A 23,540-nucleotide genomic window follows, 5' to 3' on the forward strand; every position below is an offset into this window, starting at 1 on the left:
AGCAATCAGTCCTATGTATCCAATTTACATTCTGTATTTAGGGCTTCAGAAGTAGCTTTCCGGTGGTCTTCCGGCCCTCAAGGTCCTGTTAAAAGAACAGAAATTAGCAACGCATTCAGAAAAGAAGGGCACGGTGAATACGCACAATGTGAGCCTGGGCAACCTGCTCCAGCGGATACACCTTGTGGACCTTGACCTTCAGCTGGCCCGACTGGAGCAGAGAAAGTAGCTCGTTGAAATAGTACTCAAACTCCTCGCGGGTCTCGATGTACCCAAACAACTGAGGCCGCGCAATCTTGACACACTTGGGGGAGAGTAGGCTGTGCCACGAAATTAGTATCACTGTTTCAGTATGTCCAGATTGTCCACTTACGGCAGAGCAATGGGCGGCACGGGTCCACTGGCATTGCCGAACCAGATGATCGTGCCTTTCCGTTTCACGGCCTCCAAGCTGCCCTCCCACGTATCCTTGCCGACGGAGTCAAAGACAACATCCACGCCGCGGCCACCAGTCGCCTCCTTGACCAGCTTGACCCAGTCCTTGCCCTCCTCACTGCGGTAATCAATCACCACATCCGCGCCGAGGCTCTTGACCAGCGCGCACTTCTCCGGACCACCCGCCGTCCCGATGACCTTGGCGCCCATGATCTTCAAGACCTGGGTCATGAGAAAGCCCGCACCGCCAGCCGCGGCATGCAGCAACACCCAGTCGCCCTTCTGGACGGGATAAGTTTCCTTAGCAAGCGTGAGAACGGTCATCCCGCTCAGGAACGCCGCCAGGACATCCTCATCGCTCACCCCGTCGGGGATCTTCACCGTTTTCGCCGCCGGCACGGCCGTATACTCCGCATACCCACCAGTCCCCATCCAGGCGACGCGATCACCCACCGTGAAGCCGGACGTGCCGTCGCCCACGGCGGTAACGGTGCCGGCGCCCTCGCGGCCTAGCACCTCGGGCTTCGGCGAGGCGTACAGGCCGGTGCGGAAATAGGTGTCGATATAGTTCACGCCGGCGAGGTTGTTGCGCACCAGCAGCTGGCCGGCCTGCGGGGTGGGCACAGGCTGCGAGGTTCGGAACTGCAGCACTTCAGGTCCGCCGGTCTGCTCGACTACGACGCCCTTCATGGTGGTGGGGAGAGACATGTTGCGCCGTGAATGGATGATGCTGAGGGGTGGAGCTATATGATTGCGTAGGGAGGAGAGTCGCGGTGCTGCACGTCGGAGCAGAGAAAACGACATAGGAGTTTCCAAGTCCAAGTGCTCTATTTCAGCATCACATCATCACCGCAAGCTCTCGCATTTGTCATCTGTCCCACGGCATGTGGGGTTCACCCGTTAACTCCAGCCCAAGGTAACTCCGACGTTCTTCTCCACACGCCCCGTCGAATCGGCCCCATCCGCCATCACTCAGTAATGCTTGTACACACCAGCCATTGCTGATCCGCCGCATCATTCCTAAACGAGGGGGGCCATGCACAACACCATCCGACACACGCCTTCCCGAGGCGCTGTTCGATCTGCCGCCCGTTTTGGTTTGAAGAGGCACAGGTGGCACCCGCTGCCACTCCGGGATTACGGATGTACCTCGGAGTTTGACACAATGGCTAAATAAAACACAAAACAAAATCCTGCTCACGAGCCACCTCCAACATGCTTCAGAATGTTCGATAAAAATAGTCTGAAACCAGAGCTGTTTCCACCGGGACCCAATGGTCGGGCCGGACGGCGGCCAGCCACAGCCGGCGTTGGCGCTTGCTTCGAGTCTGCCCTTTGTTTTATCTCAAGGGCCGGGGTCCAAGAAACACTCGTGATACTCGCCCTCAGCCGGTGGTTATATATGCACCCGATCACCCGTGCGGCCTTATTAGGGCTTTTGCCCCTGCCCAGCACGATGCCCGATGTCAGTCAGAACTTATATATACCCGGGGTCCTGTGTCACCCGGGTAGCACCCACCAAAAACCGGAATGTTGGGTCTTAGTTTGTGCTTCATTCACTCTTTAACAACAAAGAGGAAAAGATTTCTTGCAGACCTGAGGCTCATTGTTCACTGCGGCAGAGTTTCTGTTTCTCTGTCCGAGTCGCCCTATTTAAAGACTATGAATAACCCCTCCGGAGAAGCATCACCACCAAACATCATTGCAACTGGATAGCGCTCTGAATTTCATAGTGCCAGATCTTCTCGAATCATGTGTTCTCAATGGCCTCCGGCACCCTGCGTCGAAGACGAGCCGGATTCCCTCGCCCGCGAATTGGACGGGCTCGCCAACACAGGCGACAACCCCGGACTCGAGGGCGCTTGTATCCGGGGAAGTGTTGACCAGACCCCGGTTATAATGACTCCAAACATGCCTTCATCGTCTTCGTTCTCCTCTTTCTCTTCTGTTCCCAATGTGCCCGAAATGGGCAGCAATATTTCGTCAGACGATAGCTCCGGCCCGAGCACGCCGCCTGCAACTCACGATCCGATTTTCTGTGCAACAGCCGGATCGCACTTGGACGATCGCCCTCAGCGGGCTCCGTCGTCTTCGCCAAGCAGAACACGGGTCCGAGAATCCCAGCCTGAAGCCTATCAAAAACGCAGCTCTGAAATCAACACGCCATGGCCATCCCGTCCACCCTCTCTGTCGCGAGCAAATAATTACAATGGAGTCCCGGTAGACAGTACCTCCCACGGTCCCCGTGGCCCTGTGTACGACCAGCCTTATACATATTCCCCGAACGCACCCCTCGGTCGGTCCGTCAGTGCGAGATATGGAGTACACACAAAGCGGCCAGCACAACCCCCGTACCGGATTGAGCCCAACTCTGGCTATCAGTCGGAATCAGCTACTGCTCGATATCATGACCAGCCGCCTGTGTGTAACAACCACCCAGTGAACCCCGTGAATGTTTCAACGCTCGCAGATCGAATGGAGGAAAAGCTGAAACTGAGACAGGAGCAGCGCGAGTTGGCGCCAATGTCTAACACGGAACCACGCAAGCACACCACAAAGGTTGAACCTCTTAACATAGGAGTGGGTTCTCGCGTCCCAACTTCGGCGCCTCGCTCACCATCCCGCGAATCTCAACGGGCCCCGAGCGTTCGATCCTATCATGAAAATCGTCCGTCGTCGCGTCCACGGACCACATCGATGCCACCTGATTTTCAAGCAAGATCCCGTCCAAACATCCCACCTTCGACGAGGTCAGCATCGAGTACTCCGAATAGGTCGAGGTCTGGCTCAGATGAATACAATGCAGCAGGTGGAAAAGCCACCTCGAGACCTCCCAGTCAGGACATGTCGCAATCCCAGCCTATGCAACGGAATAACTCAAACCGAGTCTCGCCCAACAGGAATCCCGCTGCCGCTCAGCGATCCTCTAACGCCACAGGACTGTGTCTCGCTCCGTGTCCTCGTGCCACGCCCATGTCCGGGCACCATGACTGGTATACGCTGAAAGGATTGACACACCTGGATATCTGTCCATCGTGCATGCGCCAGATCGCCCACTCTCGTTTCCGCGAGTACTTTTTCCCAAGCCAGCCGAAGCCCGCAAGCCACAGGACTCGCTGCGCATTCTCCAATCCATGGGCCCGGCTCGCCTGGACACAGATGATCAAAAAGCACCACGACAGTCTCGAGATGCTCTATCAAATGACCCGGCCACCACCAGGAGCACGGCCCTGCCCAGGTCGCACCGCAACCGACCAAACCTGGCACCGAATCATCGATCCAGGCACAGGCTCATACCTGCCCCGCTTCCACATCTGCGGCAGCTGTGCCCGGAACGTGCGCATCCTCATGCCCGCCCATCGGGACACCTTCATCCCAAGCACCGAACCCCAAGCACGCGCCTGCGACCTGGTAACCAGCAGCCCGCGCTTCATCCGCTTCATCGACCTACTCGACGCGGCCGCCACGCGCGCCGAGGCATCGCACTTACCCCGGCCCGACACCCGCGAGCTCCTCGCCTACGCCCGCCGCAAAGTCACCCTCCGCGACTGCCGACGAGACCGCCCCGTCCTCTCAACGTGGCACTACATCGCCGCGCTACCAGAACTCTCCGTCTGCGAAGACTGCTACGACGAAACGATCTGGCCGCTCGTGCGAGCCCGCTACCCGATCGCCCGCTTATTTTGTCCGTCTCTCCGTCTTTTGCCTGGGGACGGGCCGGATCACTGCCGCGAAGCGAGTTGCCAGATGTACTCGCCGCGCATGCGTGCTTGGTTCCGGGATGCGGTAGCTCGAGATGACTTTGCGACGCTGCGCTCGGTGGCGCTGAGGCGCTTTGAGGCTGAGCGCAGGTTTCATCATCGTAGGGAGGAGCTGCTGGAGGCTGAGGCGAGGGGGTATCGTGTTTCTGATGAGATGAGGAAGGCGGTTGAGGAATGGGAGAGGTGGGAGTAAGTTGGTCTCCTTGGATTGTATTTATCTTGTGATATAGTGTTGAATATACCCATAAGAAGTTGACCCTGCATTCGCCGCTAACATCGCAAATTACATTCATGAAAATGTGACCTCTCGCACGGTTAGGGCTAGTCCTATTATGAGTATCATCGTCTAACGGAAAGCCCTTGCCCCAACTGGCACACGATCCTCAGATTCTATGGCATTCTTCTTCCTTCCTCTGCTTCTCCCCAGACGTTAGAGCCGTAACACTTTGATAAATCTGTATGGCGGCCTCTATGATCTCGGATCGAGACCTCGGAATATTTAGTCTTAAATACAGCTCTCGATTCTCCCTTTTGGAGAGCCACACGTAATACAAGCTACGAGGTCGTGACTTGGGAGCCCGAGATCACAGAGGAGTTTCTGGAAAGATGCTAGGTGCCTTTCCTACTTGCGCGTTCATCTCTGGGTGCGAAATCCCGCAAGTCTTGTTTACAGGGAACAGAAATAAGATAAACATTAACATATGAGATACCATCAATCAGAGGATTTTCCGCTTTAACGCAGTCTGTCCCAGACCATCGTCCCTCCACCGTAATAACAACACACAGGGTGGCACAGGGTGGCACAGGGTGAGAACAGGGGGAGCTGGGGGACATCATGCTTGCGAATATCTTCTCTCGAATACAACTTGAGTAGAAAAAAATAACACAAACCTGGCTTCGCACTGATCACCGGGGTAAGCATAACAACGCTAGCTGGGGAAGGATGATGCGTGGCATGCGGCTGGATCGAGAATCAAGGCAGGACCCTGATCATGTTCGAGCCCACATGTCGGGATAGGATTATGTCCGTTATGCTCGGCAGATATGATAGACACGCAAGAATATTTTCCAAAAAAGAAGAAAAAACACTTGGGTTGCGGACCCTACAGGGCGTAGGGGTTGACCGACCGGACCGTAAGGCATCTGTCCAACTTGGTTAGCAATGGTCATAGATATAGATAAAAGCAGACACATACGGGGGACTCTTGCTCAAGTCGGTCTTGAGAATGATGGGAATACGTGTCATCTCGGTGACGTCCTGGATGAACTCTCCGTCCTCCTCACGAAGCTTGAAGTGCTTCAGGTGCTTCTCCTTGTTCCTCAGCCTCTTCTCCGGGGCGTCGGAGGCGTTCGAAGCAATCTTGGGGTCGGAGCGGGTGCGGTGCGGCCCTTGCTGTTGGTGACCGTTGCGAGTCGGCGACGGCGGCATGCTCTGGGTAGAACGGTCTCCCGAGTTCAGCGACACGCCGGCAGCGGCCTCGGTGACCTCCTCCACCTCGTCATCATCGTCGAAGAGTGCGTCGACATCATCGGCAGACATGGTGCCAGTCTCGGTCTGCTTCCGCATGGCCTCGTCCCTCTCGCGAGCACGCGCCTGGGCGGCCTCTGCTTCGCGAGCTGCGGCCGCGGCCTGGGCAGCGCGGGAACCGGAATTCTTCGGGCGCTCATCCTCGGGAATGTATGCGGACGAGGGGACACCCTTCTCCCAGTAAAGCTCAAGCACACGAGTCTCCTTACGGTACTCTGCTTTCTTCAAGGGCAGCTGGTCGCAGTGCACTCGTTTCTCAAAGCCGTACTCTGGAATGAGGACATCAAAGGCAGACTCGTAAACGCACAGAACAATGCCCTCAGCGATGAGGTCACCTCCAATCGTGCGACTGTCGCGGTCCATGTTGCGGCAGGCCTCGATGTGAACACTCTGCTCCTGCGCATTGTGCGCCGAGTCTTTTTTGGTGTTGGAAAGATCGGCTGTCTTGTTCAAGGACTCCAGGTCGTCGGTGAATTCCACCGCACCATCCGACAGGATCGACTCGAGCTGACGGTGCACCAGGATGTCGGCGTAGCGCCGAGATGGATTGGTGAAATGGGTGTACACCGGCACGTTCAGCGTGTAGTGGTGGCGGTACTCATCCCCGACATTACCTCCAACGTAGTACTTGGCGCGTTGCATGGCCTTTGAAAGCAAGGTTTCCATACCCTGTGCCAAGTAATTAGCGAATGCAATACAGTTTCAAGTCAAATCAACTAACCTTGCGCAGGTCTACATCCTGCACTTTACACAAAGTGCTCTGCAGGGTCCCACTGCTCGAGGGGTCGATTTCAAAGCCTAGGCGGTTCATCCGCTCCTCAAACAAGCCGAGGCGACGGGAGTTGGGCGATGGCTGACGGCGCAAGAAAGCCTTCTCTGGCAGGCCGCTGACTAGCTTGCGGGCAACAAAGAAGTTGGCCTGGTGACTGAGTTCCTCAACAAGCTCATGGGCAGGTGTGGAATCGAAAATATTGAATTCAACAGGCACATTCTCATCGTCAAGCTGCTGGAGCAACCGCAAAGGCGGGACAGGAGACACGCGGTTACCGAGACGAGCCTCCCGGAATTTATTAGCGATATCCTAGAACCGAAGTTAGAAGAGCCAAGTCAATTATGGGAAGGTTGAGACTCACGTTCAAAGAGCGAACCTGATCAGCGGTGATGCCAGGCACGCCAACATCCGAATTGTCTCTGACAACCGAGTTGACATCGTCGTAGCTGAGCCGGCCCGCGCTCTTGATGACACCCTTACCGATCCAGACATCATCATCGACAGCGCCGGTCTCCGGGTTCGCCTGGAACACCACGCTGACTGTCAGACGGTCCTGGCCGGGCAGAAGGGAGCAAAGCTCGTTGGAGACGCGCGCGGGCAGCATGTTCATGACGCGATCGACAAGGTAGACAGCAGTGCCTCGCTTCTTCGCCTCACGATCGACCAAGGAGTTACCCTTGACGAAGTGAGCGATGTCAGCCACGTGCACGCCAATCTCGACCTTGCCATCAGCAAGCTTCTTGATGTGGAAGGCGTCTTCAAGCGACTTGGTGTCCACAGGATCGATCGAGAAGATGGTCTCTTCGCGGAAGTCACGGCGCGATGCCAGTGTTGCTTCGTCGCTGGAGACCGACCAGTCTTCAAAGCCGATGCTCTTCAGAACGGCATCAGAGAACTCGTCCGAACCGAAGTTGTTGTCACGCAGCAGAGCATCGGTCTCGACGCGAAGGTCACCCATCTCTCCAAGCTGCTCGACGAGCGTGCCGAAGGGGTGCAGCGAAGTGATGGGCCACCGCTTGATAGACGCAACAAAGATGCGATTGGCGTAGTCCTGGTGCTTTTCAACAAAGTCGCGCGGCGCCTGTTCGGTGGGGATGGCGATCAAGGGCACACGTTTATCAGTAGGCTTGAACCAAACAATCTTGGGCTTGTCCTGCTGACGGTCATTATGGAAACGACCATGGGCACCATCTCTGGCTTGTCGTTCCGCCTCCTGTTTCTCCTTGGTGGCCTGGCTACTGGGCCGAAGGAGACCCAGGGTTCCAGAGAACATCTGGCCCGCAATGCGTTCAATGACCGCAACGACATGTCCTGCATACAGGGGCTTCTGCTCATCGCTGATTTCATCTTCTTCAACCAGCAGAAGGCTCTGACCCTCGACTTCGACATCATCGTTCTTCTTCTGCGTGGGACGCTGGCGAAGACTGCCACGGCGACGGATGCTTCCATCCGGACCAACTTCTTGTCTGTCGCCGTTCGAATCAGACCGGCCAAGCTTGTCATTGCCCGCGGTGCTACCAGAACGCGCGTCGGTGATGTCCTTGCGCTTCTTCTTTTCCTCCTTCTCTCTCTTCTGGGACCACACCTCGTCGACATCCAAGAGCTCGATGGCAACATAGTCCCCCTCAAGGGCACGGTTTCGGTCCTTGCTACCGCAAATGAAGATGTCGGCATCCAGGTCCGTAGTGGTGACGTAGGCGTCAGAGCGGTTCTTCTTGTTAACACGAAGGATACCAGCAACCAGCTGGCCATTGCTCAACAGAGCAGGCAGGTTTGCTTGGGGCAAGTACGGAGTGAAAAGCGTCTTCCTCTGCTGTTGCTGTTGCTGCTGCTGCTGTTGAGCCGACAGCTGCGGTGGGGCGTGCTGGCTCGCCTGAAGACCAAGACCCTGTCCACCATTCTGCTGCTGCAGAGCCTGAAGCTGGGCCAGTTGCAGGGGGTTAAGCTGCTGTCCACCAAACATCTGGGGCGGCGCCATCATGACCTGGCCCTGAGGCAGCTGAATGAGCTGGGGCTGACCGGGGTACTGGAACTGTCCAATGGAGCCCATCGACTGGTTCATCGAGCCTCGGGAACGGTGGCCGGGCTGGAAACCACCCTGCTGCTGTCCATAGGGCTTCTGTTGATCCTGGCCCTGGTTCTGGGTATTTGGCTGGCGCCAGTTGCTGTCAAAGTTTCGAGACCCCGACCGAGCATGGCCTCCTGGCTGGCTTGCACGACGCTGGTTATCGGGTTGGCCACCGCCCTCGCTGGGCGGCGGAAATTGGAAGCCACCGGCACCGCGGCCGGACAAGGAGCCTCGGTTGTTGCCGCCAATAGCCATGGACTGGCTGCGGCCATGACCACCACCAGCGCGCATGTTGCCGGCCCGTTGCAGACCCAGTCCTTGTCCTTGGGGAGCCGGTGAAGTGCTCGCCGCCGGGATTTCATCCGATCCCGACGGGTTCTCCGAGCCACCAGCTCCTGGGGCAGGAGCTGGGAACTGGAAACCGGAGGCAGCTCGCTTCTGCTGTGCCAGCTCAGCGGCCTTCTTAGCCTCAGGAAGGGCAAGCGAGTGGCGACGCTGGTGACCACCGCCTGGCGGCCCACCACGACCGCGACCACTGTGACCAGTATTCTCGTTCTTCTGGTTGTTCTGGCCCTGCTGGCTGTTCTGACCCTGCTGGTTGTTCTGACCCTGTTGATTGAAGTCCGAATATCCAGATGCGCCAGATGACGGGGCCGGGGGCGGACCCATAGCAAAGCCTGGAAGGGCAGACTGGTTGCGGCGGTGTGACTGTTGGTTCGGGCCGCCAAGCTGTTGTTGCTGCTGTCCTTGCTGTTGTCCTTGCTGCTGGGGGAACTGGAAAGCGTTCACCTGGGGGGACACGCCGCCCATGTTGTTACCACCAGAGTACCCACCGAGCTGCTGAGGCTGGAGCAAGCCCATATTGACGTATTGCTGGTGTGTAGCAGCAATTTGCTGCTGTTGCTGCTGAAGCAGTTCGATCTGTTGCTGAATAGCCAATTGTTCCACTACAAAAGAGAGAAAAGGGTCGGGTCAGTTCAGGGGTTCACAGCACGGAGATTCGTAGAGCATACTCATCAAAGGGGTCAGCTCAGAGGGACTTCTCCGATGAGCGATGTGAAACTTGCGGCCATTGGGGCCCGGAGCCCCGGTCTGGCCGCCTTGTTGTTGTTGTTGATCCATGATCCCAGTTGAAGGTCGACGGCTGTCGCTGAAAGTGATTCAAGATGCGGGATGGCGGACTGAATCCGACAACAAGAGATTGGTACGCCTCAAAAGGCAAGTAAATTAAGTGTTTGAATCGCAGATCCGACTGCAAGTGGTTCTGATGTGCGGGAGACGGTTAGAACACGATGGAGAAGGTTGCGAGCTTAAACTGAAGGTTGAAGAAAGAGTGGATCAGCAACGGCGCGAGGAGTGAAGGATTGCGAGAAAAAGAGGGAGGGAGAGAGAAGAACGGTACGCCGAGGCGGAAGGAGGACAAGTAAACAAAAATAAAGGAGGAAGTGGCGATAGCGGCGGGAGAGACAGAAAAGGAGCGGAGCCACCAGCGAGGAAGGTGGGAAGGAAGGGTACGATGGGAGACGATGCACCAGCAGCAATTCTCTCGCTGGAAGGATGTAAATCAGTTTGCAATGCCCTTACCTAATGACGACCTCCGTCTCCGAGCATTCCAAAATGACGTCTGTGCTGTCCAATGTGGGATGATCGCAATTATTGAAGCAAAAGTCGCCGAGTGGACCCAAGCAATGGAGACCCCGAGACAAGTAGACGGCCCAGGCGATCGGCCGACACAAGGACCGGATGAGAGGACGAGCCTGTTCAAAACGTTGGGAAGGCTGTTGGAAGGACCGAATCGACGGACGGAGCTTGTCCAGTAGTGACTGCAATCACCGCACACGAAGGGAGGCGAGAGCGGAGGGGTGGAACTTGGGGAGCCAAGAGTCTTCAGGACCACGGGCAATTCTCGGACTCGAGCAGACCGACGGTGGGAAGCTTCTCTTTGATAATATGGAGCAGGAGCCGAAGCAAAAAGCGGCTGAACGGGTCCCCGAAGAGAATGACAACAATAGCAGGGTAAATTGGGATAGAGAGGTGGGCTAGACGATGTAGGCACCGAATAGATAGAAGAAGGAACGATGGGGGAAGGAGAGAGAGAGATGGGGGGAGATGGAAAGGACAGAAGGACCGAGGGGAGGAAGAAGGAAAGGAGAGAAAGATGAAGTGAAAGACGAGCAAGTACAAAAGCCGGTGTGGGGAGGTACGGTATGGTCATTATGGATAGAAAACGTAGGACAGGCCTCCTGAAGAGTGGTAAATACACGTACGGACCCTGCTAGCACGGGAGCCGTGGATGCTCTCTCCTTCATCATCGTCATCATCATCATCCGTTGGATATTCTGATCCATGTTGTATCCGTGGAAAGAAGAGAAGCAATCGATCGCAATGCTGGGGAGAGTCAGAGGGCTCCGGCCTTCGAATGAAGGTCGGGCTGATTACCATACCTACGAACGATCTGAGTTGGTGGGCTTAGGGCCATTGAGCTGCAGCAGCAGTGTCCACTGGGGGGACTCGAAACGGGGCGTAGCGTGACAGAGGTCAATGGGGGGGGAATAGCCACAGAAGAGGACACTCCGAATGGATCTTTTTTCCCCTTCTTTTTGCCTGATCGCTCGAGCTATGAGGGAGTACTCATCTAGCTCGGTCTACACCAGCTAACTGATGATGTTCATGATGATGCAAAAGGAACCAGAACCAAAGCTACACCCAGCCCCCCGTCGACGCTGACTCAGCACTGTATTTTATTTTGCTCACCGTGGCGTACGAAGCTCCAGGTCCAGAACTCTGGTGTAGACCTCATTATTGGCACCATCCATTGTCCCAACCGGAACGGGTTCACACTTTCATTTGCTTCACACCATGACCTCCTTGGACTCGACCATCTCCCCCGGCGATTAGCAACCTTTCACCTCCCTCCCTCGATCCACGATCTCGCGGCGTCGAGGTAAGCGACCAACCACCCACGCGCCGCGTTCCTCTCTACAACACTCTTTACCATGGCTCGAGGGAAGGTCCACGTCCCGCCGCTGGACAGTCCGTCCAAGCAGCTCATGCGCGATCTCGCGCAACAATTCGAGCAAGTCCGTCTCTTCGACCTCGACCTGAAGAAGGTCCATGCATACGAGCGAAAGGCATTTCACGACGAACTCGACCGAAAGGAACAAGAACAGGCGGCCCAGCACAATGCCGCCCTGGACGAAGCAGCCGCCTACCACGACCGGGTCCGAGAGGAAGCCGAGGCTTACCTGAAAGAACACATTCGAAAAGAGGAAGAAGAACGACAACGGAAGGAAGAGGAAGCGCGGAAAGAACGCGATCGAATCCAACGCGAAAAGGCCGAGAAACTACGACGCGAGCAGGAAGAAAAAGCGCGGGCTGAGGCGGAGCGCAAGGCTAAGGAAGAGGCGAACAAGAAGGCGGAACGAGAGGCTGAGCAAGCGCGGCAGGCCGCGCAGGCGGAGAAGGAAAGCCAGGAACGTCGGGAACGGGAACGGGTGGAGGCTGAGAAACGAAAACAGGAAGAAGAGGCCCAGAAGGTCAAGCAGGAGGCGGAGCAGAAGGCGCGCAGTGAACAACAAGCGAAGGTCGGCGGCACTCGACTCACCGAGGCAGAGATCCAGGTCCAGGAACGTTACGTGGAGCTTCACAAAACCCTCAAGCAGATGCGGCAATGGCTACGCAACGTGGCCAAGGAAAACGCCCCGGCCAAGCAAGCCATGGGAGACATGCGCCGGTCAATCAGGAAATGTGTGGGCCAGCTTCGAGATGGCAAGGGGGCAAACAGACAACAAGTATGTAGCAGTCCCTTCTCTTTGTGATGTCTGCAAAACTGACCCTTTGATCACAGATTGCACAGATCAAAGCTGAACTAGAGAAGGCGTCTAGTATTTCAGAGCCCTCAGTGGATGTGCGCAGATTCATGGCGTTCCCTCCTCCGGAGATTGCCAATTCAGAGGACAACAAAGCCCCAGCCCTCCTAATCTACGGTCTCAACATCTTCGCCAAGGCCCTCATTTCTGCCCTCATCACCGAGGCATCCATCAACCCGGGTCACGCCGAACCGGTCGGCATTGTCGCCGCACAGATCTTCTCCATGGATGCTTTCATGTACAAGGGCATCCATATGTCCGACATCCTGTGGGCCAAGTACCGAGTCGTCTGCCCCGCCCTCTGGGGTTTTACGGGCGATGAAAAGACGAACGCCGGACGCCGTGCGTTGGGATGGTGGCGCGACGAAGCCGGCGGGCCTTTCGTCAGCGACCAAGCACACGCAGACCGCATGACAGCCCTGGGCGCCGGCTACGCGGCACTCTCCCTCCGCAACTTTGGCAAAACCCAGCGGCGGAACCCATTCCCCAACACGATGTTCTGGACATCACTCACGAAGATCCTAGCTATCCCTCCCGGAGAAATGCAGGAGACGCAGGTGACGCTGCTGGGTTCCATGCTGCGGTCTTCCGGGGAGCGCATCCTCGGGTTTTTCGGGCAGTTCGGCCTGCTGTTGATGCGCCGGGCCATTGTGGATCTCCCGGAAGCCCTTCCCAACAAAACGATGGGCGTCAACCAACTGAAACTGCTCAGGGAGCTGTACCAGCGGGAGAAGAACATTGACCTCTGAGTATCTTCGGATTATGGCGTGCTCAGAGGACATTGTCAGGACATTATTTTAGATTTAGCCGATTGACGGAATCATGCATGGCCGAGGTATCTTCTATGGATTGATGTCTCTGCCACCATTGTTAGTTAGTTACATGCAGCGTTAGTTGTTATAATCCATCAATATTAACTATGGGAACATTGAAGTCAAGAGGTCAGAGCGCCATGGAGTCGGATGTCACGGGGCCCAGTCTAATACAACGACAACTGACCTGATTCACACTACTAACAACAACATCATCATTGACCATGCTGCGCCGTCCACCACGCAATCTCAGGCTCTACATAGCCGGCGTCTGTCCCCACCTACAACCACAATGCCTCCCCAGCCAGCTTCCGCGCTTCATCAAAGCCCCACCACTTCTATATCGGGGGGGTCCACCCGCCTCGTCTCCTCCAACATCATCCGCCTTCTCAACCCGGGCCGCACTGCTCAAAACAAAGCCCCGTCGCTCAAGATCAGATGAGGAGAAAGAGGACGAGATCTATGAGAAACCTCCGTCTGCGAGCTTAGAGTCTCTGGGGATCAGTCGGAATGTAAAGATGTTCTTGTTTGTCGTGCTGGGGATTTTTGGTACGATCGAGACGTGGTTTTGGTGCAAGGCAGTGTGGATGTGGTGGCAGAGTCGATTTGGGGGTGGCGAGGAGACTCCGGAACGGCGATAAGATGTTGGATGGGGTTTGCCTCCCTTTTCATTCCATGTAGACTACTCCAACTTACTATTCCTCTCTACTCTGAATATACCCGAGGATCCATCTCTCCCAAGCAAACAGTTAGGCAATGTCTTAAATCCCCCTTTCTCCTGCCAAGCAGACCGAGGCCTCAACAAAACTCACTACTAACAATCGGAGAATCCCCCCGGACTCATTCGCAGTACCACTCATCAACTTGCCATGGCTCACCGGAGGCGAAAGAAAATTCCAGAACCTAACCCAAGTCCAGACCGACGGTCTACCTACTCACCTAGGCCCCGGGCCTTGCCGCGAACTGCAATGCGGACAATGGGGAACGGTTCGGACATGCCGTTTGCCAGCCCGGCAGGTCGTCCGATGCGGCTCCACGCGCATCCCAGGGTTCGGAGGCATCTGGACTGGCACAGTGACATCATGACTTTGGTGCATCGAATAGTACGTCCAGTGTAAGGTCTGGTTCTGCTTAATTCAGGGCCCCGAGGAAGGGCCGCCCAAGGCCGGAATACGTTATTTGGGTACCTTTTCTTTGATATTTAAAGGCCGCCACCTCGCTGTTTTACTTGTTCATTGCTTCTTTATTTTTTTTTTTCATCGTACATACTTACTTGTATTCTCTTTTTGCATTCTTCCTCTTCCAGATACATTCTACACCATGCGTGCCAGCATTCTTCCTCTTGCCCTCGCCGCTCCGGCCGTGGTCTCTGCCACTAATGGCACGCTGGGTCTCTCGCTAGGCGACAAGAACGCTGATGGCTCCTGCAAGGCCACCAGCGACTACGAAGCCGACTTCGCCGCCCTGAAGTCGCTGGCCAATTCCACCATTGTTCGCACCTACTCGTCCTCGGAATGCGACACAGCCGCCAATATCCTCCCCGCCGCCCAGTCCAGCGGCGTCAAGGTCGTCCTCGGCGTGTGGCCTGACACCGATGCCTCGTTCAACCAGGACTTCAGCGCTCTCCAGTCTGCCGTGCCGGGCAACGAGGCCGTCATTGATGCCATCACCGTTGGCTCGGAGGCCCTGTACCGCGGAGATATGACCGCGGATGCCCTACTGGCCCGCATCAACCAGGTCAAGAGCGCGTTCCCGAGCACCACCGTCGGCACCGCGGATAGCTGGAACAAGTACGCCGACGGCACCGCCGACCCCTTGATCCAGGGCAACGTCACCTACCTGATGGCCAACGCCTTCGCCTACTGGCAGGGCAGCCCGATCAGCAACGCGACCAACGTCTACTTCTCCGACATGCAGGGCGCCATGCAGCACATCAAGCAGGTGGCTGGTAGCAATTTCAAGAACATCCGCGTGCTGAACGGCGAGACTGGCTGGCCGACGGACGGCGGGACGAACTATGCCGCTGCGGAGGCGGGCACGGCTAATGCCGCGGAGTTCTGGCAGGACGGGGTGTGCGCCATGCTCAACTCCGGGGTGGATGTGTTCTACTTTGAGGCGTTTGATGAGTCGTGGAAGCCTGACAGCACGGGCGATAACGGGCAGGTGTCGAACGAGCAGCACTGGGGACTGTTGACGGCGAGCCGTACGGCCAAGTTCAACATGACTTGCTAATAGATTGTACATACATACATAGTTCGGCATCTCATAGATCCAAAAGTTTACTCGATACCGAGTTGGCCCCAATATTTCACGATGCGATCGACCAATGATGTGCGTAGAAATCACCGTTGTATGGTAATGGTCCTGTCACGGCGTTCCGTGGATCGGGTACCCCTGAATCTCCAGACACGAACCATTAACTCGCCGTGTTTATTTTGCGCTCACTCGATGTATATGAATTGCGCAAGGGAGTGAGGTGCCGATGGACGGTAGTCGAGAGACCAGAGAAAGGGAAGAAAAAAGAGTGTCATGTATAGATCCAATCCACCCCCATTGGGGCCGAGGACAAAAGGCCACAGGGACGCGACGCGAAAGGAACTAGTGATGGCCAACCCTAAGCCACTCAGGGACCGAGTCCAACCTTGTCTGTACCCGGTACCTCTCTCGACACGCACTGGCCCAGCGAACATCCAAGTACCCGGTACCCACCCCGTGGCCCGTGACGTGACGGCCTTTTTTCCCGTTTCCCCTGTTCGTCGCTGTTCACTTCTTCCTGTTGTTGCGCCATGGTCCATCCTGAAGCCGGTCTGTTGTGATCTCTATCCCACGACATCCTCGTCTACTGGGCCATCCCACTGCCCAGACTGCTGGTCTTCCACACTCTGTTGCCCCCACCCTCAGACCCCGATCACAACGGTTGTCCGCCAGGTGGTCTTCAATTTGCCCAGTGTGATTTCCATGCGTCAACATTCTGGACAATAAGCGGAGCGGCAAGCAAAAGCTTGCTGCAGGAGTCGACACGGAAGGTATGTCACTGGTCCATTTATCTTCCTTGCCACGCGAGAATTCTTTCTTGTCTCGGTCTCCCTTGATTCCCCCACACTGTTACTGACCATGCACTTCCAGATCTAGATCACCCCGTCTCTTCCGCCCTTTCGGCGTCTTCTCCGCCCTTCCACCCGACAGACCACGACCACGACGACGACAAGGCGCGCCAGGCCCCGGCTCTGATCCTATCGTCTCCGCCGTCAGGAGATTCGAGCTCGTCCGCCGCGGGTTCGCATTCACCCCCAAATTCTCCGCGGAGCATTGCCCTCGAGCCGCCACCGTTCCCCGTCTTCTCGGCACTTCGTGGCACGGAGGAGTCACCGAATTTGTCGCAGGACCACCGCAGGAACGATAGTGGTCATTTTTATACAACGACCTGGGGCTCCCCGTATGCGGCACCCAGTTCGCGCAGACTTTCTTTGACCCTCAGTCAATACGCCGGTGTCGGTCACGGATCACGAGCCAGCTCGCCTGTCCCGGGGTCTCGGAGATCGAGTAACGCACCGGAAGGAGATCCAGCCGCGCAGAACGAAGACAAGTCGATTCGGGATTTCACCCAGGATTGGATCAACCAGTATCTCTCGGGCCAGCCTCGGAGCGAACGCACTAACTGGTTGAGTGACGACTCTGGAAGTGAAGCCCCGTCATTACTCGCAGCGCAGCAGCAGCAACAGCTCGCAGACGACGGCTTGGACGATTGGCTTGGTCTAGAGGGCGACATTCGAGACGACAACGATCTCCTCAAAACACCCACTCTCTCAGATTTTGTGGGTCGCAGCACAGCTGGACTAAAGAAGAAGCTGCACAAGCGCGCGGAAACCCTGCGTCAAGAGGATTTTTGGGGATTCGCTTACGACCAAGATTCCCCGCAGAACAGCATGTCCGATATCAAGGAGATGGAGCCCTCCGCCGAGGCGGAGGTGAGCAGCCCAACCTCGCCTGTGGAAAAACCATTGCCTCCTGCGCCAGCTGATGGGGATATCGAAACACCGCAAGAACAGCCAGAGGTTGAAATCAAGCCAGCGCTGCCAAGACGACACAAATCCCAGGCCTCTGTTCACACCCCAAGACGGCGAAAGAAGTTGGCTTGGCGCGGCAAGGCTTGCATTGTGGACCTGCCAGTGGATGATAAAAGAGGATCGGAGCAGCATGGGGAGCGTCTCTTGACACCCGCAGATGTTCAGGAGCGGCTAAAACAATGGGAGAATGACGGATGGGATGTCCGTGGGTTCAGCATCGGCTCGTCTGAGGATCCAACTGAGACGACAGACCTGGGCGGTCTTAGTCGACCATTATATCCCGATCCAGCCGAGACGCAAATAGACCCAAAGATCAAGGAGCCGGTCATCAAATTCCCCAACAAGGCCGTGTGGGATTCCTATGTTGCCGATTTGCAAGAGGAGAAGCTGCGGGCTCTGGGAGTATCTTTTGCCGAACCGGAGCCGGAGCCCTCCATGTCTCCCGCTGAGGCTGCAATGAGCCAAACGCACACCCCATTCCGAAGCCTTCTCGGATCGCCGCCGCTGCCAACTGCGTCGGCAGGGAGCAATCCGCTTGCACACCCTCATCCCTTCTCGCCACACTTTGGCCATTCAACAACTACAACGAGTGGTGGGATGGGGTCATTGGCGTCTCCTGCTTCACAGTTTAGCGTTCAGACACCGTTTATGGGCGTCGAGCAGAACTATATGCCTGGATATCCCTTCCAATTCCAGCCTACGCCGCCTGCTCAATCCATCACGCCCCAGAGCCTCCTCAATGCTCGCCAAGGCAACTCGTCCACTGGACCCGGAGGGATGCACAACTTCTCGTCCATGTTGTCGCCAGTTTCTCCTCTGCATGATCAAAGCCCTTTCCACCCAGGGTTCGACGGCGCGGCTCCCTCCAAGGATGTTTTCAGCAATCAATTCGGTCAGGCCCATGCCGATGGCCCGCCATTCCCTATGCCTCAGACCCCCATCAATGCGCCGCCGGATCAATTCCACGCTTCCAATGTTGAACTTGCTCAGCCGACGCCTCGCGGCCACGGTCACAATCTCAGCGAGACCCTGCAGCGCGGCCTTGACCAGATGGGACATCCCAACTATCACCTGGAGGAGTCGATTGAACGGCAGTTGGATGAAGACGATCATGATACTCAGCCCCTGAAAGCTGCTGATTTGCTCAACTCCCGCTGGGCGCTGCCGGAGAACGATGAAAGCACCTCTGGCCAGCCCCCTCACTCATTCGCCCAGCAAGCACACCAATTCTTCGGGGACCATTATCTGCAGGACAATGGACACGAAGGATCTGATTTCGATACAAACCCCAGCCTCAGTGGAACACCACAGGTCCGTGGGGCACCATGGCACCCTGGTCATCAGTCGAAGCTGTCGACTTCGTCTCTGAACGTTGAAGCGAAGGAGTTCAACCCAACCGCCTCATTTGGATCCCAGGCTTCGCCCTTCTCCAACAGCGCCTTCCAGTTCGGTGGAATGGGTGAACAGCATGGCTTTGGTGGCTTCGCGGCGGCTCCAGCGTTCGCTCCTACTGGGCTTGTGAATCGCTCGATGGACAGCACAGCGCACTCCGACGCCAACCGCAATTCGAGCTTCAAGTTTTCCGCTGCCTCTTTCAACGTGGAGGCTCCAGAATTTAACCCGTCGGCCAGCCTCAATTCCACTGCTAGCACAGACATCCCTTCAGCCAACCGCACAAAGATCTTTGGTGACATTGATCTCTCGGAGATCTCCAAGCCGCCCAAGGAATCCAAGGCTATCCCGATTGTGCGACCCGATGAGGTTGAGAAGGAGAAGGAAGACGATGAAAACGTCGAGAACGAGGATTCCAATGGCCGAGAAGTTCCTACGGATCGCCATAAGCGTGTCCGTCGCGGCATTGGTCATGCCCAAGGCGAAGCTCGGTTTAGCATCTCAACCCATCCTCTAGGCGAGACGGGTGAGACAGGCAACGCGCAGACCTCGAGCACTCTCCCTACCTTGGCTGAGGGCAAGGAGAACGCACTGCCGGAGGACCGGTCCATCGAACGGAAAGGAACGCCTGCCAGCGAGGCTACCACTTGGACTCTGTTTGATGCGAAGAACGAGGCCGAGGCTGCCAGGTCCAATGCAGCATCTCCGGCTCAACTTGACCAAGTCCAAGAGCTGAAGCTGCCAGAAGAAACCGTTGTGGACCAGGCTGAGTCTGAGCCAGCCGTCAAGCAGGAAGAGGAGTCTCCCACTGATTCCAATGTTGTGGATCATGCCGCGAAGGAATCTATGGATTCTTCCAAGAATACGTTGTCGGCCACGGCCGCGCCATTCGAGTTCAAACCTGCCGTTTCTGAATTTGTGCCGGAGACTGTCCAGCCATCCAGCTTTGCTGAGAAGGCGGCCCATGAGCAAAGGCCTCTGATTGACGAGAAACCGGCTGAAAAGAAGAAACAGGGTGGTCTCATGGCCTCCCGCTTCGCAGCCGACAGCCCCCCACCACAGCCCAAGGAGGAGGAGCCTTCTCCATCTGCACAACAACTGAAGCGTGAGATTGGTTCACACTACCCGACGCGCACTCCTGAGCCCGCTTCTCGACAGGTTAAGAACCTCGACCAAGACTCCGGCTTGGAGTCGCCCGATGATGATGAGCTGAACGCCATTATGGAACAATTGAACGGCGACGACTCAGATGTCGGCATTGTACGGCAGACCACTCCCCTCCCACCACAGCAGGTCACAGACTCCGTGGGTGGTCCCACCAAGGAACAGCGATTCGGTTCTGCGGACGCCAGAGGCGATGCTCCCAGCCCGAGCCCCGGCGGTGGCCAGAGAACCTACAAGCTGGATATCCCCAAGCTTGGCTCGGACGTCGATGCGCAGAGTGTCGCTACCTTCTCGCCTCAGAAGAGCCTCGTCTCTCGTCTTCAATCGCCCGTCCGCCAGCTTATCACGGAGAATGACCATGTCAGCGACTGGGATGACATGATCTCCTCGGGCGAAGACGAGAAGTTCATGAACCGCAACCGATTCTTCGACCGCCGCATCAATGACCTCGTTGGCTCCGCCATTGATGACCGGCTGGGGCCCATGGAGCGTGCGCTGGGTGTCATCCAGCAGTCTGTTGCTTCTATCGCTGCCGGCTCCGCCAGCCGCCGGGTGTTCCGCAGTACTTCGGCGGAGATTGAGGACAGCGATGCCGACGACGAAGACGATGAGGGGGGGCACGAGCATTCCTCTGTCAGAGCCCGCTCTCCTCACGTGCGGGACCGCAAGCTGGATATGCTGAAGAACGTTGTCATGGAGGCATTGGCCACCCATGACCTGCCTACTCGCTCACCACAGCACTCCAGCCATAGCGAAATGGCGCTGCTCAAGGAAAGCATTGCTGAATTGCAGGCCTTGACTATCAAGAAGCTCGCTCAGGATCCTGTCGGCGACATGCGCGAGATCCTCGAAGAAACGCTCGCGAAACAGCTGGCCGCGAATCCTCCGCGTTTGACTGACGCCGAGGAAATCGGTGCCGACAGCCTCATGCTCCAGATTGAGAGCCTCAAGACCATGCTGAGAATGGCTGATGAGCGTGCGGAGGCGGAGTATACGCAGCGCCGGGAGGCGCAAGAAACGGTAGTCGAGATTGAACGGCGCTTGAAGGTCGCTGAAGAAGATACTGCTCGCCACAGCGCTGCCGCGGAAGATGCAGAGACCCGCTTCCTTCAATTCAAGGAAGAGAAGATTCCGTACTTCGAGAGGATGCAGTTCCGCTCGGATACCCTTGCTGAAGAGGCTGAGACTCTGAAAGTCACCATTGCCGAGTTATCCTCGAAGAATATTGCTCTCCAAGGTGACCTGGACGAGTACCGTGTCTCCAGTGACAGTTACCGCAAGCAGCTGGTCACTACTTCGGATGAAAACAAGACTCTCCACGAAACGATCGATCATCTGAGGGTTCGCATCGAGGACAACATGGCTGTCCGGCAGAACCTCACTGAGAAGTTCGACCGCCTTCAACATGACATGGTCAACGCTACTCACGACATCGGCCGTGAGCAAGCTACATCGCGCCAAAAAGAGGAACAGCAGACTGCCAGATACAATGAGCTGTACGCCTCGTATACTCGCGAGGTCAAGCTGCGTGAGAAGCTGGAGCAAGATGTCAATGATCTCGAGCTCCAAGAGCGGGAATCCAACAAGGTCAAGTTCATGCTCGAACAGTCACATGAGGAGAATGAAAAGCTGAATGAGCTGATCACCAATCTGCGGAACGAGAACCATGAGGTGCATCTCAAGGCTGCCCGCTTTGAGCGTGAGCTTAACGACTCTCAGGAGACCCACCGTCTTGATATCCAGCGCACCAAGTCGCAAATGGAGGCCGAAGCGGACGCTTCCAACAGCCAGACCGAGCTCGTCCGGGCCGAGCTGGAGGCGCAAATCCTCCGTCTCCAGACCCAGCTTGAGACCGCCACCGAATCCAAGCAGACTGCTCTTGATGATCAGCGCAAGATGCAAGAGCGAACTCTCAATGATCTCCGTGAACGCCATGGTCGCGCCCTGCACAACGGCTCTGAAGATCGCCTGCGGGGTGAGAACCACCTGATGGACCGTCTGGCCCTGTCCGATGACAAGGTCAAGCACTTGCAGGAGCGGGTACAGCATCTTGAAGAGAAGCTCGAGATCGCTCAGTCTGCTGCCCGTGCCGCCGCCGAGGCTGCTCGTAGCGGCAAGGCTCCCAGCGCTGAGGCTGTCGCGGCGCCAGCACCTGCCCACGCGGCCTCGCCGTCGATGTCCTTCAGCAAGGGTACCTTGGAGCCCGAGAAGATTTCTCCCCAGGCCCTCCGTGAATCGATCATGGTGCTTCAAGACCAGCTCCAGCATCGTGAGACGCGCATTGAGGAGCTCGAGCAGGAAGCGTCGACTGTTGACAAGGATGCCCCCAACAAGATCAAGGAACGCGATACTGAAATTACCTGGTTGCGCGAGGTTCTCGGTGTCCGCATCGATGATCTGCAGGACATCATCCGGACCCTCTCTCAGCCCAACTTCAACAAACATGCCGTCCGCGACGCCGCTATTCGTCTCAAGGCCAATCTGCAGATGCAGCAGCAGGAGAGAGAGCGGGCAATGTCAGGCAACAGCCTCTCGCTCCCCTCCATCTCTGATCTCGCCGCCTCGCCCCGTTCGCTTCCTCTCGCGGCAGCCGCAGCATGGGGCAACTGGCGCAAGGCCCGGGATAATGCCAACTCCGGCGTGAACCCCTCAGACCAAACCCCATCCAAGTCCAGCAACGCCGCCGGTGGCTTCCTATCCGGCCTCCTCACACCACCTGGATCGCACATGCGCCAAAACGCTCCTCCGCGCACAGCTGCGCCGTTGCGCACAACATCCTACACGGAGGCCCGGCCCTTGAGGGGAATCAACTCCACGCCTCGCCGTGCCTCCGTCCTGACTGCTGAAACCGCCTCAGCCGACCCGCCTCAGACGCCTCCGCTCCTCCGCCGCTCGAGCTACGATCACGACGCCGAGCCGGGGAACTACGGGGAAGACAATTTCCTGCCCGATGATATCGAGAGCACCGTCGGCGGCGTGGTCTCGGCAACGAGTCCCAGCCAGAACGAGGATGAGGGTCCGTTTGGGCCGAGGATCTCTGCCGAACCAGTTCCTGAAAGTCCTTTGGAAAGTCCCGCTGAAAGCCCTGCTGAGAGTCCTGTTGAGAGCCCTGTTGAGAGCCCTGTCGAGAGCTTTGTTGAAGAAGACGCTGCTGAAAACTCTGAAGAAGAATGATTTTGCCTATTCTATCGTTTCCTAGACTGATTTTCTTTTTCCTTTTTTGCCTCGTGATTTTTTTTTTCGGGTCATTTCGTCGCAGAATGGACTGGAAGACGGAATGGAATCCCTTTTGCCTTGTGTATCATTTTTGATCCGCGCACTCTCACACACACACACTGTCTCTCTCTCCCTCTCTCTCTTTTTTTCTTTCCTTCCTTTCTTTTCCCATACATATTTACCCTTATTTTCTATGGCTTCCGCCTGTGATTTTTTTTCTTTCGTTCTTTCCTTCTCTTTCTCTCGGATTTGATACCACCTTCCGTTTTTTTTTTCCCTGATATTTACCCACACAAATGTACATTGGATCTTGCACCTATGAGCCTCACCTCTCTCTCACATACCTAATAGCCTTCCTGCCGCTCTTTCGACCTGTTAGATATCTACTATTTCTTACTCTCATCTCCGTTCAGTATCTGTATCTAGTCTTCTTGTGTCTATAGTATACACCGTATA

The 23,540-nt window shown here is 56.4% G+C and overlaps 6 protein-coding genes across 6 annotated transcripts; 4 read left to right on the forward strand and 2 right to left on the reverse strand.

Annotated features, from left to right (window-relative positions):
• Positions 1–37: 37 nt before the first annotated feature.
• On the reverse strand, positions 38–1,125 carry PFLUO_LOCUS5208 (NADPH:quinone reductase; the record flags this gene model as incomplete). Its single annotated transcript, XM_073782635.1, has 3 exons — positions 38–85; positions 146–320; positions 374–1,125. The coding sequence occupies 3 exons, from the start codon at positions 1,123–1,125 to the stop codon at positions 38–40; spliced, it is 975 nt and encodes a 324-aa protein (XP_073639270.1).
• Positions 1,126–3,279: 2,154 nt separating this feature from the next.
• PFLUO_LOCUS5209 (uncharacterized protein) lies at positions 3,280–4,389 on the forward strand (the record flags this gene model as incomplete). The annotated part of the gene is made up of 1 exon (XM_073782636.1): positions 3,280–4,389. The coding sequence occupies one exon, from the start codon at positions 3,280–3,282 to the stop codon at positions 4,387–4,389; it is 1,110 nt and encodes a 369-aa protein (XP_073639271.1).
• Positions 4,390–5,299: 910 nt separating this feature from the next.
• PFLUO_LOCUS5210 (Translational repressor) lies at positions 5,300–9,686 on the reverse strand (the record flags this gene model as incomplete). Its single annotated transcript, XM_073782637.1, has 5 exons — positions 5,300–5,339; positions 5,393–6,393; positions 6,446–6,805; positions 6,858–9,511; positions 9,578–9,686. 5 exons carry the CDS (start codon positions 9,684–9,686, stop codon positions 5,300–5,302), a joined length of 4,164 nt encoding a protein of 1,387 aa, XP_073639272.1.
• A 1,874-nt stretch (positions 9,687–11,560) lies between these two features.
• On the forward strand, positions 11,561–13,182 carry PFLUO_LOCUS5211 (uncharacterized protein; the record flags this gene model as incomplete). Its single annotated transcript, XM_073782638.1, has 2 exons — positions 11,561–12,355; positions 12,412–13,182. The coding sequence occupies 2 exons, from the start codon at positions 11,561–11,563 to the stop codon at positions 13,180–13,182; spliced, it is 1,566 nt and encodes a 521-aa protein (XP_073639273.1).
• Positions 13,183–14,565: 1,383 nt separating this feature from the next.
• On the forward strand, positions 14,566–15,477 carry PFLUO_LOCUS5212 (glycoside hydrolase 3 protein; the record flags this gene model as incomplete). The annotated part of the gene is made up of 1 exon (XM_073782639.1): positions 14,566–15,477. One exon carries the CDS (start codon positions 14,566–14,568, stop codon positions 15,475–15,477), a length of 912 nt encoding a protein of 303 aa, XP_073639274.1.
• Positions 15,478–16,031: 554 nt separating this feature from the next.
• Positions 16,032–23,042, forward strand: PFLUO_LOCUS5213 (uncharacterized protein; the record flags this gene model as incomplete). Its single annotated transcript, XM_073782640.1, has 2 exons — positions 16,032–16,050; positions 16,372–23,042. The coding sequence occupies 2 exons, from the start codon at positions 16,032–16,034 to the stop codon at positions 23,040–23,042; spliced, it is 6,690 nt and encodes a 2,229-aa protein (XP_073639275.1).
• Positions 23,043–23,540: the final 498 nt, after the last annotated feature.

Source organism: Penicillium psychrofluorescens (assembly GCF_964197705.1).
Source record: "Penicillium psychrofluorescens genome assembly, chromosome: 3".
NCBI lineage: Eukaryota > Fungi > Ascomycota > Eurotiomycetes > Eurotiales > Aspergillaceae > Penicillium > Penicillium psychrofluorescens.